Source organism: Triplophysa rosa, linkage group LG3 (assembly GCF_024868665.1).
Source record: "Triplophysa rosa linkage group LG3, Trosa_1v2, whole genome shotgun sequence".
In the NCBI taxonomy this organism is placed as follows: Eukaryota; Metazoa; Chordata; class Actinopteri; order Cypriniformes; family Nemacheilidae; genus Triplophysa; species Triplophysa rosa.
In genome coordinates this window covers 8,571,203-8,585,089 of record NC_079892.1, presented here as the reverse complement: position 1 = coordinate 8,585,089, position 13,887 = coordinate 8,571,203, and the positions used below count along the sequence as shown (strand labels likewise).

The following is a 13,887-nucleotide window of genomic DNA, read 5'->3' as shown; positions in this document are numbered from 1 at the left end:
ATACAATGTAAGCTTGCACTATAGCAGGAAGATGATTTGAATTTAAGAAAAGTGTGACCTGTTATTTTAGTGCTCACGTGGTTAGAATTGACAGAGACACTATGGCAAAATAAAAAAGGTGCATACGAAAGTCAAAATGTTTTATTTGGACATGACTGAACACAAGTAAAATGTACGCCCAATATAGAAACATATCCAGGAAGGATCATATGATTCATAAATTAAATAAAATCCACTTATACACGTGGTGATTCGTCATGAGAATGATCCGAAAATATATTTCTGATCTTAATACACACTTAAAGGGTCTTGGCAAATTATCTTGTTTTGTTATTATAAGCAACAGATAGTTTAAAAGCCAATTTCAAAATCATAAAACCAGCCAAACCTGATCATTTTACATAAAGGTTGTTCGCTTATTAAACTTGGATTTGAAATAAAGCTGCACACACATATACATTGTATAACTGACTGAATGTGCAGGCAAAAATGTTTAAAAGGTCAAAGACTTCAGTCGTAAAAACAAATTGGAATTCTATCCCACTAAACCCTCAACGATCATCCTTATAGTATCAATAATATTGAGAGCAATCGCTTCACATACACATGCAATACATAAACTTGAATAATCATCTTTCCTGAGGTGGGTATCTTGGCTCGGCTTCAGTCATTGAGCATACTTCCCAACCATATATTAATACTGTGATAACGGCTTGTGCCTTGTTAAATTTTCCTGTTTCTGTATCCATATGCGACTTATTTGTAGTCACAATTTGACTCTGGTGTCCTGCAGTATTGTACTGTATAATTTTTTTTAAATTATACAGGGTGTACGTGTGTTCACCACTTGCTGTGCGTGTGTTCACTACTCTCTGGATGGGTTAAATGCAGAGGTCACATTTCGGGTATGGGTCACCATATCTGACTAATAGGTCACTTTCACTATAATTTTTTTAATACGATTTGGAACGGGACGTTTCTATCCACTTGAGAAGTTGAGATTAGACTGTTTGACATCAGTCCGTTTAGAAACAACCCCCTTAACTACATGTTAATATGCTTCATCTTCATGAATGCAATAAATTGAAAAAAAAAGGGATTGAGATGCTTAGAATAAAATAACTAGTTTTTCTGCACTCAGAAACTTGTTTTCATACAACTGTCTGGGAATTTTTCTACTAAATAATTTAAGACCCAAAGACTTTTTTCAAATGGTACAAACAATACATTTTATAATCCTGTTCTGGAAGTTGTTTTGACACAGACAGCTCTTTACAGTACCACAATTGACAATGAACTGGGTAACAAAGTATACACAAGAGTCCTAAAATGTACACCTGTTTGGATGGAAGAGCCAATGAAATGGTTTGTAAACGTGATGGGAAGGACAGTCCAGCTAGTGTTCCCCGTTCTCAGTAAGAAGTGGCGTTATACTATTCACATGGCCATCTAGGATTGTCATCTAGAAGAATAAAAATGGCGTCAGATGCCAGCAAAGAATTTTACATTGCGAAACAATTAAAAATCTAGATCAAACTTACACTCTTTGGTTTGTAAACCCCCAGTTTAAACCGGCAGCAGACCACATCTACGCTGAAGCCAACTAGACCATGCAACATCCCTGCAGAAACATATTACATCTTACATTTAAGGGTGCTCCGTGCATTTAAAAAACACAGCTACGGTTTATATCATAACGGTTATATCAAGTCAACCCCCTATCCCCAACCCTGTTCATTCATTGCTGCTGTGTTTACCTGTTGTTGAGAAAATGCCTCCTACGATGCCACAAAGCCGCACGAGAAACTGCCACAGCGGCATGTGCTGTTCAGTCACCTTCACCATCAGAGAGCTGATGTCATACTTCATAAAGATCCCAGACACCCCGTGACTTCCTGCTGCGTGGTTTATCACTCGCTCCTAAAGGAAACAGACGAGGTTGGCGTCGTTGGTAGGATTTAACCTTGAGATATCAAGGTGTAATTAACAAATAGAGAATTACACCGTGTCTACACCGGACGCGACATGACAACCTGCTGGTTCTTAATAGGTTTGTCGTGTCGCGCCTGTCGTGTCCAGTGTGGACAACATTTTAAATTATAATGGGTTCTAATGCGTTTCTGATGTCCTTTGTCGCGTAGGTCGCGTCCGGTGTTAGGGGTGCACATTTAATGTAAACAAATTATATTCTAAAATTTTTATTTAAAATTCCTAAATTACACTTACACGCTCGGTGACTGAATACTGGTGTGTGTCTGCTGACACTCTGTACGTCTGCAGTTTTGTGGGCACAATTGTAATAAAGTACTGAAACATCTGATTATCTAAAAACAAACAGATGGTAATTATATATTTGAATAAAAACAGACTGATCAGTAATTAAACCTGTTGGCTCTTTATTACGCACAATGTATTAAACATTTATGATTATTTTGCTGGCAATGTAAATATAAATTCGAATTCACTCTCCACTTACGATCTGAGGACACTTTCTCTGTGCCATCCAATGGATTCAGAATGCCTGGAATTACTTCTCCAAATGACAGATGGTCTATCCGATGGGAGAAGTTATATGCTAAAACATAAAATGCTCATTTGCAAATTGACTTCAGATTCACATTGAATTCAAGGCATCATTTTCTTTTAATAGAGCAACAGATGTTTCCTTCTGGTGCCGATTGAGCAGCACACGCAACGTTTTGCATAAAATCTGGCATACAGATAATACCATAAGCACCACGTCCTCTATTCTACACAAACAGCTCTGTGTTTGTGAGCCGGCAATTATAGAATACCCCAAATACTGACATCGGCACAAAAAAAACAGCTGGTAATGTAACACCAATGACAGAACAACAAAATAGTGTTAGCAATGAAATAAAATAGAAGATCTTTAGCTTACTTTCATGACTGACCAGGGCAGCGAGGTGAGCATGACCTCGTGGATGTGGAATAGCCCTAAAATAACCAATGAATTAAGCATTTTGAGATAACAGAATATATACAGTCTTGAGTAGGCTAGTAGTACTGATGTTGGTTATAAACCATCTAAATGTAAGGTAAAATCGCATTTTAGAGGTGTGAAATGAGACATACTTGCCCACAGTGATGTGGAAATTTCCCGCTACTTTATTGACATAAAGATGTCCATGTATTCGGCAGGCGTTTAAAGCCTGAGTGGGGTCATCTTCCCTAAACAATGACAAATACAAGAATTCATTTCCAAATTCATATCCAGTTTTGTATCTTTGCATCTTATGACATGCAAATCGGGTTGTAGATCAGATGTTTGAAATTCAGTGTGAAATACTGACCTGGGTGGGAGAGCAGTAGGTGACCCTTTCATGACATTTTTAAAAATAACATCTTGGAGTGAATGTTCCTCACGCAGACGATTCTGAATAAGCAAAAGCGTTCTGGTGCAAAAGAAAAAGCAACATACTCAACGGAATATTCTTCTTTATATATGAAATAAAGCTCTGTTTATACTTAAGACTATTAAACCACTAACATGAACTTTTTACAGGCTTGGAAACATAGCCAGTGTAAAGAAATGAAACATACCTTTGCCAGAGCCTCTGCTGAGGGGAGAGGTCAAAAACAACCTATGAAAGAATCATAAAACCTGTTATTGCATCACCATAAAACCTTACTCCCAAATAGCTAACATTGTGCTAAACAGCAAAATACTCACAGGTTCATACTGCAAGCCATCAGATGCTACCATTGTCTCAGCAAGATCCAGCACATCTGCCCCGACAACTAAAATGAAGACATAGTAATGATGATAAAAGTAGAATCAAACAGCATAACAAATATTTGCTGAGACTGACTTACATTGGCACCTCATGGCGACTGTAATATCTATATTGATTCTTAGTTTACTGCAAGACAAAAGAATAAAAAAAATCAGTGTGTCATGTTTCCATAACACATCTTTATTTAGCAAGTTGTGAAAACAGTAAAGAGTTACCTGGTAAAATCTTTATCCACTTCATATTCATACTTCATCCATGTGTCCTGGTACACAAAGAATTCAAAAAAGGCCAAGAGCGCCATTGCCGTGAAAGCCAGAACTGAAACTGTGATCAACCATAGAAAGAAATTATTCATATTTTTGCATTTTGAGCTATTTGATAAGTCAAATGAGAAATTTGAAGCAATGCTGGGGGTCAAAGATTACAGACATTACAGTATACTCATTACAATTATTACAATTTCATCACTACACAGTTGCTAAACTGTGAGAGGACAAATCGGACTTCTATTTTCTGTTAATATACCTATAATTAATTATCTAACATAATACATACATTGATTTCTGAGGGTATAATTTATTCAAATAAACTTGAGACATGAATGTCAAACAGCCCTGTGTTTTATTGTATATGGATGTTAAGCTGCCGATCTAAATGTTATATTCATGTGATCACATCTCACCAGTTCCTCCGCTAGCTGTTGTCTCGACATAACTCTCAGGAACCTTTGGGAAAGCATCCAACTCCTTCACAAAGTTCAGAGCTTTCTTTCTGTTCAGCCTCCTCATCGTCGCAGCTGTTCGCTTTTATCTTCTTCATTCATTTGGGCTGTCAATTCAAGTCATTCATGGATGTCAATGTACAACATCGTTCTGGCGCTTTAAACCACGTTAGTCATAACCATCTGTGAGAAGTTCCATCCACTTCCTATGTCAGTACCTTGCAATACTAAAACAAAACGTTTACATATTGATTTGATTTATGTAGTAACGCTTTGCTTTTGCTGGTAGTCAAATTAAAATAATGTGGAGAATGTGTAATATTTGCCCATAAGTGATTTCTTGTGTCTATGGTTACACAGGCTGCTAGCTACAGCTAAGTTAGCCGTATATTTGTATTGGTTATAATTTGCACTTTATTTTGTTTTCTACCTACCTTGCAATGCTATTTTAAATGTCCCATTCTGCTTTCGGCAAGTTACAAATGAACTATCTTGTTTTACACGAATAAAATAACGCACAAAAAATGAAGATGACTCCAGAGCCGCTGATGTGTTGTAGTCGAGCGCTTCCGGTCCGTTGCATCATGGGAAATGTAGTACTTTGTAGAAAAAACAAAGCGCTTATAATTTTAACTGGCAAGTTATGTTTAACAAATGGTTTTTAAATAAATACAGTGAATCTGTTGAACAAAAAGATAGTTATTTAAAAAAACTCACTCCAAGTATTATGACAATGGCTTTATTTTATGACATGTTTATTTTAGTTCTGCTAATAGTACTGTCTCAATCATGGCGGATATTAGTTTTTTATTTTTCTTGTAGTTTCCCATTTTTAGCACAGGAATATTTTAAAGAAATAGCTCACTCATCAAAAATGACATTTTACAACGTAGGGAAAGTTCACCCAAAAATGAAAATTCTGTCATCATTTACTCGCCCTTAAGTTGTTCCAAACCAATAAAAATGTATGTGTTCTGTTAAAAACAAAGAAAGATATTTGGAAGAATGTCAGCAACTGACAGTTCTGGGACATTATAATCATTCTGTTGAACACAAAATTTGATATTTTGAAAAATGTAGCAAAGCAAGTTCTGAGGCACCTTTGACTACCATTTCATTTTTTTTACTATGGGAGTCAATTAACTGTCAGTTGCTAACATTCTTTGAAATGTCTTTCTTTGTGTTCAACAGAACAAAGAAATGTATTCAGGTTTGGAACAACTTGATACTTTTTCATTTATATTCCTAGAATATACTCATCTTTTATGACAAAAATAAAAAACAACAGGGTGAGTAAATAACAGAATATTCATTTATGGGTGAACTATTACTTCAACTATATAAAACGCAACAGACAATTTAATTAACATCCACCAACAGTGCCAAATTGGTGCCATGCACCAAAATGTTAATAATCCTCTTTATAGTAAACGTCACACACAACTGGCTGTAGTATCACATAATATAAGCAACATCAGTCTAGATCTCGGCTGAATCTGGACCCTCATCTCGCAACACAGCCTGTTCAGGACTATCAGATGTTGGTGTGCCACCGTTCCCTTGAGAGGGGTCTTCAGAAGAGCAGCTAATGGTGGGAGATATTACATCAGGGCTTGTGTCACATGACTCTGTGCTCTGTTCCGATGTTGCAGTGGTGGTGATGGTCGTGGCCACGCTGGGAGGGATGGGGTCAAACTGATCGTCATCATCCTCCATGTTTGAACACTCATTGATTTCTGTGAAACAATGTGCAAAAAATTCCAATAGTGTTTCTAATTGCTATGGTGCATTTATAGTATAACCCAAAAAGTTTTCAGAAAACAGATATAAACGCAATAAACCATAAAGAAGAATGCAGAACAACTTACTCCTAAAGGCCTCTGGATATTGCTTAGCAATTTTGCCTTTTAAAGTCCTAGGAAAACATTTTGAAACCATGTTACTTATAAAGTGTAACATATATTACTAAACTCTAAACAATATAGTAGTAAGAGTGGGTTATTTGTGTACGTGTTGTACTGTTCATACAATATGACTTTAAAATCACGCTGCTTGCAAAACCATCTGCATCTATCTTCTTGAACTAACGTCTTAAAAAAACACAATAAAAGAATACCTTATTCGCCTAAATATGCTGTCCAAGTCTTTCTTCATCTCGATTAAAGTACGGGTGTGCGTTAGAAAATGTTCATTCATCTGTTGTAAGCGAACGTTTGACAGCCCGTTGAAGTTGATCAGCATCTCATTGGTCTTTTCGAACCGGTCCAGCCTGGAAATTATGAATCTAGTTAAATTCAAAGTAGGCAGGTTACCATATTTGACATTTTACAAACTCACATGTGTCTCTGAGCCTGTATGATAGCGTTCACATCCTCAGAGTTTACCATGCTGAGCATCCTATTGCAGAAGATCCCAGATGCGGTCGGCTCCATGATCGTTTGGGTTAGACGTTTGTTTGAATAAGACCTGTTTGCTTCAAAAACAATGCTTCGAAAATACAAATACGTACTATTTTCTAACGATAATAAATTGGGAAATGACAGCTCTGTTAACACACTGACGAGCAGGCAGACATTTTTGTTGTGGTGTTGTCATATGATAGCGACGTCATTAGATAGGCGGGAACATGACGTTTGGCCAATCGTTGATTGGTTCAGAAGACCAAGAGGGGGCATATTTTACGTTTCTTCCAAATGTATCAAGAATATCTTGCACTTTTACAGCTGTGAAATTTAATTTCTGTGATTTTGTTAAAAGAGATGATAATTCTTCTTGTTTGTTTGTTCATTACACATTATTGCATTTTATTAAATCTTATATAAATCCTTATGAATATTTGCTTAAGTATTGTATATAAACATATGTACGCTCTCAATCTGAACCATTTTTCTTCAGCTGGAATGAATAATTCAGCTACTTTTACAATGAAATGTCCTTTAAATGGCATCAAAAGCTTCTAGATGGAGGGGTTGGCCGTGCCAAATCCCGTTTTACCTTCACATTGTACACACACTCTCTTGTCCAATCACTGTGAAACCCTCAGGTCCTTCTGAAGCTTATGGAATAGGCCTGTCACATTATGTTTTTCAATGGCCTGTGCCTAACTAGCTTTTGACCTTCACATGTAATACTGTAAAGCCAAATGACTAAAATTATCCTTTAAATAGACTTCTATATACCAAAAGCCACAAACAAGTAAGCATGCTTCCTGTGTATTGCTTTAATATTAAACATTAAAAGCACTTCATTTTAAAGTCAATAATATTTAAACTATAATGAACAAGAAACTTGTACGCCAAGCATATGTAATGCACCTGTTGTGAGGTAGGTGGCAGTAAACACGACTTTTAAACCCATACTCGCTCAGTGAATCATCATAGAAGAAGCTGTTCGCGTAGTCGACTTCTTCAGTAGAGTTTATCAAAATTCATCACAATTTACTGTTTACTCATATCATCTACAAGATTTACAATTGAAAACAGGTAAGAAACTTACTTTCTTAGTCTATTAAAACCGGCCACAGATAGAAAAGTTATTTCTAAGTCGTTTTGTCTTCCTAGATTGTTAACGTTAGCCTGTAGCGTGTGAAACCTGGTTTATACATATGATAATAGTCAACAAACGATATTTTTTTTATGTGTTTTCCTAAATGTAGCTCCTTAAAGGCAGTTTCTTAATTCACGTGAAGACTGAAAACAGCGTGTACGCTTTTCTCTCGTTGCAGCTGGTTGAAATGGCATCGGACTGGGTCGGTAGTCTTGTTTCAATCCACTGTGGACCAACACTAGGAGTGTATCAAGGACAAGTATCTTCAGTAGATCAGACCAGTCAAACCATCTCTCTCAGACATCCCTTTCACAATGGAGTGAAGTGCACTGTGCCTGAGGTCACCTTCAGGTAAACACTTTGCAACCCATTATTTGTAATGTAGGCCGTGAAAGTTTACACGGTATGATCATAAGATGAACAACGTGTCTGATAATGTCTGGTATTTATTTTTCATCATTTAGTTGAGATGACACGAGCCATATCCTCACTTTTATATTTTATTAAAATTAAGGTTAATGGTGAAGTTTAATGGAAAGTTAATCAATGTTTTTTTATCAAAGTATATCTAATATCGTTTTTTTGTGGTAACATTTTTAAGGACCTTTTTTACATTTTGAAGGACCTGTAAAAAATAAGATCTCTTATGATTGGCTTATATTATAACAGTGCTTATTGGTTGTTCGGTGGGTCCAATATCATTTAAACTTATTAATTGCAAAAAAATCTGTTTTCCATTATGTACATTTTAATACAGCATAAAAGTCCACTCATATTCTGAAAGTTATTTGCAAAATACAGAAATAAAAAATACCTTATTAAGACAATCTCCCTCTCTGGTTCATAGTGCCATGGACATCAAAGATCTTAAAATCCTGGAGTTCCACAAGAACCTCAATGAAATCCCGAAACAGAATGGCCCTGATTCTAACTCCACATCGACACAGCATGGTGGACGTAAGGACAAGGGTGGATGCGTCCCAGTAAACATTGCTTCCGTCACAGTACCTAATAAAACTGAGACTAAACCACAGGAAGAGGGGGTCTCTCCAGTTCCACATTACTCTAAAAGTTACGGTGACCGTAACATGGACATGGCTGTCCAGAGTAAAGGCTTTAGACGAAGACACAACTCCTGTAAGTTAACTCTTTTCAGTTCTAGTTTTAGTTAAATTTTACTTTTGTACAGAAATTAATTTTTTACAAATACATATAAACATACGCCATTTGATCAAACAGTTATTACAATATATTGGCATTGTTTTTGACGTCTTTTCTTGTACCCAATAAATATCACCCCTTCTGTAGCATTTGAATTAAACTGTTATATAAGAGAAATAATCCGTGTTAAATTCACTTGTAAAATCAAGTTTTTACCAATTAAGAGCGCTGTCTAAAGTCCTTTCTTCCTTTAAAGCACTTTGAAACTGAGATTCATGCTTTTGTGCTTTATAAATAAATTGAGATTGAGATTAAATATTTCTAGGGTCATCTAGTAGAGTTCCAAATCAGGCCACACCCAAAAAGAACGGTCTAAAGAACGGGGGTCATATGAAGAATAAAGACGATGAATGTTTTGGAGACTGCATAGATGACGTTCTCGACGAGGACTTTGACTTCGAGGGAAACCTCGCGCTGTTTGACAAAGCGGCGGTGTTCTCGCAAATCGACTCCTCAGAACGACGAGGCAATGGGGCGAGATCCCGAGGGACGCCTGGGGAGCAGACGCCGTCGCGATACCGTCACGACGAGAACATTCTAGAAGCCAAGCCTGTCGTTTACAGACAGATCACAGTTCCTCAGCCCAGCACAAAAGAGTATAGCACTGGTGAGAATCTGAGCTAGGAACTACAGACGCATTTATTGTGAGCATGAAAACTAATGTGCCTGTTTCCTATTTCGACAGATTCAGGGTTGGTGGTACCCAGCATCTCTTTTGAATTGTACAAGCGTTTGTTAGCAGCAGCAGAAAGCCACGGTCTGTCTCTGGAGCGCAGGCTTGAGATGACCGGTGTGTGTGCAAGTCAGATGGCCCTCACGTTACTTGGAGGCCCAAACAGGTTAGTGTGTGATTTTTAGACTTTACAAGTCGACGCATTATCAAAAAAATCCTCAGTGAGTCTGGTTATCATTGTTATTTTGCGGGATCTCTCATTTTAGACTTACCCCAAAGAACGTGCACCAGCGACCCACGGTGGCCCTGCTGTGTGGACCACATGTCCAGGGAGCTCAGGGCATCAGCTGCGGACGCCACTTGGCCAATCATGAAGTAGAGGTCATCCTTTTCCTGCCCAACTTTGTCAAGATGTTGGAGGCCATTACCAGTGAGCTGGCCCTCTTTAGAAAGACAGGGTTCAAATTGGTTTCTAATGTTAAAGGTGAGGCACTATTGCGTTATGTTTAACTTTTTGCATTTTTCTGAAAGTTTCCCTCCACTGGGGGCATAAAAGACCTTCCGGTGGGTTTCTGTTTCTCTCATACATTCCTCTCAGACACCCACTTGAATGCTTTTTAGATGTGCTTGATAAAGTTCGCCTTGGAAACATTCACTCTGAATTGCAAGAGCATATTTTGCGCCCACCCTCTCTACGCAATATAACGAAACGCTTCTAAACATTTGCGGAGGTGTATGTCACCTTATAAATTGCTTTTTTGCTAAACCACATGAGAGACCATTGGTCAGATCATCCACTTATCAACATTTTTTTTCTTTCCCCAACCTCAGACTTACCCGAGACACCGGTCGACCTGGTCATAAACTGCCTCGACTCTCATGAAAACGGGTTCTTGAGAGACCAGCCGTGGTACAAGACGGCCGCCGACTGGGCCAACCAGAACCGAGCACCTGTGCTGAGCATTGACCCTCCAGTGAGCGGACAGGCACATGCCGTGGAAGCTAAGTGGTCGCTTTCGCTCGGTCTCCCCCTGCCGCTGTCGGAGGGGGCCGGCCGGGTCTACCTATGTGACATTGGCATCCCCCGGCAGGTGTTTCAGGAAGTTGGAATCAAATACCACTCCCCCTTCGGCTGTAAGTTTGTCGTCCCGCTGCACTCTGAATGAACCTTTGATCAGGTCGCCGAATCAGAACCTGCCTTAAAGATTTGGAAATGAAGGCCTGTTGGGACGAATCAGCTATTCTACTGTAGTAGAACTGGAGGAGAAATCCAATCGAAGGGAAGTAATGGGAGGAATTGCTCTTGCGACATCCCTGATGTGTTAAAAGTGGAAGAAAACACCAGTTTACTTATGTTTGCATTTAATAGTTTTACGATAATCCTTCAGGTGGCCGTTTTAATTGAAGGACTTTCATCTGGATGGATTTTCATAATCCATTAATTGTGCAGTTAATTCACGAAAACATCAAAACTGCTTGATTGTGTCACACTTACTGGGACTTGGTTTTCTGTCATTTTTACGTTGTTACTTAGCATCTCAAATTGAAGATTTCGTTTTAACGTTATATACCGATGTGCTGATGTATTCTGACTTTTATTTCTTTTCCCCAGTCAGAATCTGCATTAGATGGGGTTTAGTTTTTCCCATCTGTTTGTGCCAGAATGATCAATGTCAGTGTCGAAGCACTGACAGAAAGGCAGTTTATTGCGTAATTTCTTACAGATATCAAAACAAAGCGTTGTTTGCTTTGACTGTTGACCAAACCCAGTGTGCTGTAAATTTATTAGAGTCTTATCAGTGATAAAATGTTGCACTCTTGAACGATATAAGAGGGAAGTGTACTATAAAACCTAGTTGGTATCGGACCAATACTGACCAATTTTAAGCACTCATTGGCTGATACTATTAAAGGCATCCCATAATATTGTGCATTTGTACTCCGCACAGGTTTTCTACTGCTGGCAATGGCTTATGCTAAACTTGAAGCGTTGCTGTACTTTACCTCATTTTCGTTTTTCTTTTTCAATGAGCCGTGACTCGGATTAGCATAAGAGTCTGTTTTCCTTCTCGGTGCTCAGAAAATAAGCAGTTTATTCAATCCTGGGATTTCTTATCGTGGAGTTGTCTTGTTTGGTCAAATCAAACAAGGGTCTTTTATTAGGATCGGTGCTCCACTCGTTGCTTTAAATCTGCTTGCTGGAATTGATTCTGAATTTTAATCAAGATTGTATTATTGTGTGCACAAGTCCGTTACAAAGCCGCTACTGGATTTGAGAAAAATGGAAGTATATGTTGCACACTCAATACTTTTGGGTAATGAATTATTACAGGAGAGATTGTTTTTCAAAACAAGCACTGATAGAGATAACATTCAAACCAGCAGATTACCATATGCCTTCTGAATTATATGCGAGGCACTTACAATTCTAAAATACTCTTGGTTGGGGTATGTAAGATGCTTGTTGGACAATAATGATTATGAACTTTGAAAATCTTGTTACGAGTATGTGCTGATGTTACTCTGTACAACCAGTTAACTGAAGAAGGCAGAAAACAATGAGGTACTTTCAGCAGACTCTTTGGCTTTTTACTAGAATCTGTTTTTATTTTCCTTTAGCTTGTTTGTGTCGTCTTCCAAATTTCGCAAGCAAGTATTTTCTATTTCTGCTTCCTCCCATATACAATTTATAGGAAGATTCTTTTTCTTTGTGTTAGCCTTTTTAGTTTTGACTGTTTTTATTGTTAAGCTGTCTTTGTTATGCCATCTTATCTTTATCATTTGTTTTCAATGAAGCCTGCACTCCAGTGTTTATTATTGCCGTGTTCATAAGCCACATTTGCGGGGTCAGGTAGCATGTCGGAGTTGTTCAATGTTTTTTTTTCTGTTCATTTGTTAAGCTATGTGTGACATCACTAAAAGTGACTGCCCTCATCTAATTTTTCTGTCATAATGATGGTGTTAAGGAAAACCTGCGCCTCGGCTGTTCTCAGTTTGGAAATGTTACATTTTTTGTGATGTCTGTCTATACGTGTGCCTGTAAGGTGTAAGGTTTGAGCTTACAAAGATTGAATGAATCAGTAAGGTGATTATTAACAGCATTAATATGTTTATTTATAACAGGTTAATGATGCTAATGAGATTGCACTGTTTTTGAGAACAAAGCACAGTGATCTGTCATCTTGGTAGATGAATGCAAACATACGGCAGGTATTGGGCAAATGCAGCACTAAATGAGCTTAAAATGGCACCAAAATCATTTGTTCGTCTTTAAATTTAAGCCATGGTATGATAGACTTGGGAATTTTAAAAATCTTACAGCTGTACAAGCCCTTTGAAACGATATTTGTTTGCATTTAGTATGTTTAATTTACCATAACAGCTGTTAAGCCCATTTGGCAATATTCATATGAATATTATTTGATACCCAAGCATCAGTTCACTTGCATCTGTTAAAATGCAGTTTATAAAATCATTCCTCTTTAGTCAACCCCAGAGAGGGAATTTCCTTGGAAAACAACTATGCTACTGGGAAATTAAGTTGTGAATATTTTGAAAGGTTATCTCATTTGTGTGGCTTTATTTGCCATTTTGACATCATTGAGCACGTCTTAAAGCTTCCAAGGGGTTTTTGTTCAGCATCTTTTCAGTTTCTTTCAGCTTGTTTCCATTATATACTTTTTCCTTCACAGAAGCATGAGAGAGAGGTCGCTTTACATTGCGCAATGTTATCAGTTAACTTTGCACCTGCTATAAAAGACATGATTCTGTAAATGACTACTATTTGACTAGTTTTCAACAACAAGTGTGAAGTAGTGACATATCTGTTTAATATAGTTCTGGTATCACTGGCAACCTTACATGCTTTTAAATTGTCAACCGTGAAGTGTAAGCACTGAATAAAGAGGATGGAAATAACTATTCGCTGTCGTGTTTATGTCATAGTGAACGATTTGGCTATTGAAGGT

At 37.7% G+C, this 13,887-nt stretch overlaps 3 protein-coding genes across 4 annotated transcripts; 1 reads left to right on the top strand and 2 right to left on the bottom strand.

The window, feature by feature from the left end:
- Positions 1-134: 134 nt before the first annotated feature.
- Positions 135-5,050, bottom strand: ergic2 (ERGIC and golgi 2). The gene is made up of 14 exons (XM_057329210.1): positions 4,914-5,050; positions 4,441-4,586; positions 3,974-4,082; positions 3,838-3,884; positions 3,695-3,762; positions 3,565-3,605; positions 3,315-3,416; positions 3,097-3,192; positions 2,903-2,958; positions 2,477-2,575; positions 2,227-2,324; positions 1,758-1,920; positions 1,542-1,621; positions 135-1,462 (listed from the first exon to the last, which is right to left on the bottom strand). Exons 2-14 carry the CDS (start codon positions 4,544-4,546, stop codon positions 1,397-1,399), a joined length of 1,131 nt encoding a protein of 376 aa, XP_057185193.1. The 5' UTR covers positions 4,547-4,586; positions 4,914-5,050; the 3' UTR covers positions 135-1,396.
- A 162-nt stretch (positions 5,051-5,212) lies between these two features.
- kxd1 (KxDL motif containing 1) lies at positions 5,213-7,060 on the bottom strand. The gene is made up of 4 exons (XM_057329964.1): positions 6,817-7,060; positions 6,596-6,748; positions 6,348-6,394; positions 5,213-6,215 (listed from the first exon to the last, which is right to left on the bottom strand). Exons 1-4 carry the CDS (start codon positions 6,909-6,911, stop codon positions 5,959-5,961), a joined length of 552 nt encoding a protein of 183 aa, XP_057185947.1. The 5' UTR covers positions 6,912-7,060; the 3' UTR covers positions 5,213-5,958.
- Positions 7,061-7,845: 785 nt separating this feature from the next.
- On the top strand, positions 7,846-13,857 carry edc3 (enhancer of mRNA decapping 3 homolog (S. cerevisiae)). Of its 2 annotated transcripts, none has more exons than XM_057329531.1 (7): positions 7,846-7,961; positions 8,204-8,376; positions 8,873-9,162; positions 9,512-9,853; positions 9,932-10,085; positions 10,186-10,403; positions 10,751-13,857. In XM_057329531.1, the coding sequence occupies exons 2-7, from the start codon at positions 8,213-8,215 to the stop codon at positions 11,083-11,085; spliced, it is 1,503 nt and encodes a 500-aa protein (XP_057185514.1). In that variant the 5' UTR covers positions 7,846-7,961; positions 8,204-8,212; the 3' UTR covers positions 11,086-13,857. The 2 variants fall into 2 exon arrangements, with proteins under 2 accessions (XP_057185514.1, XP_057185515.1); XM_057329532.1 differs by having other exon boundaries at positions 7,848-7,961; positions 8,135-8,376.
- Positions 13,858-13,887: the final 30 nt, after the last annotated feature.

Coding starts and splice junctions, on each gene's coding strand:
- ergic2 (XM_057329210.1), bottom strand. CDS start 4,546: ATGAGGAGGCTGAACAGAAAGAAAGCTCTGAACTTTGTGAAGGAGTTG. Junction 3,763..3,837: donor AGTCGCCATGAGGTGCCAAT/GTAAGTCAGTCT, acceptor TCTTCATTTTAG/TTGTCGGGGCAGATGTGCTG. Junction 2,325..2,476: donor AGAGAAAGTGTCCTCAGATC/GTAAGTGGAGAG, acceptor GTTTGTTTTTAG/ATAATCAGATGTTTCAGTAC.
- kxd1 (XM_057329964.1), bottom strand. CDS start 6,911: ATGGAGCCGACCGCATCTGGGATCTTCTGCAATAGGATGCTCAGCATG. Junction 6,749..6,816: donor ATACAGGCTCAGAGACACAT/GTGAGTTTGTAA, acceptor CATAATTTCCAG/GCTGGACCGGTTCGAAAAGA. Junction 6,395..6,595: donor AGCATATTTAGGCGAATAAG/GTATTCTTTTAT, acceptor ATGTTTTCCTAG/GACTTTAAAAGGCAAAATTG.
- edc3 (XM_057329531.1), top strand. CDS start 8,213: ATGGCATCGGACTGGGTCGGTAGTCTTGTTTCAATCCACTGTGGACCA. Junction 8,377..8,872: donor GTGCCTGAGGTCACCTTCAG/GTAAACACTTTG, acceptor TCTGGTTCATAG/TGCCATGGACATCAAAGATC. Junction 9,163..9,511: donor TAGACGAAGACACAACTCCT/GTAAGTTAACTC, acceptor AAATATTTCTAG/GGTCATCTAGTAGAGTTCCA.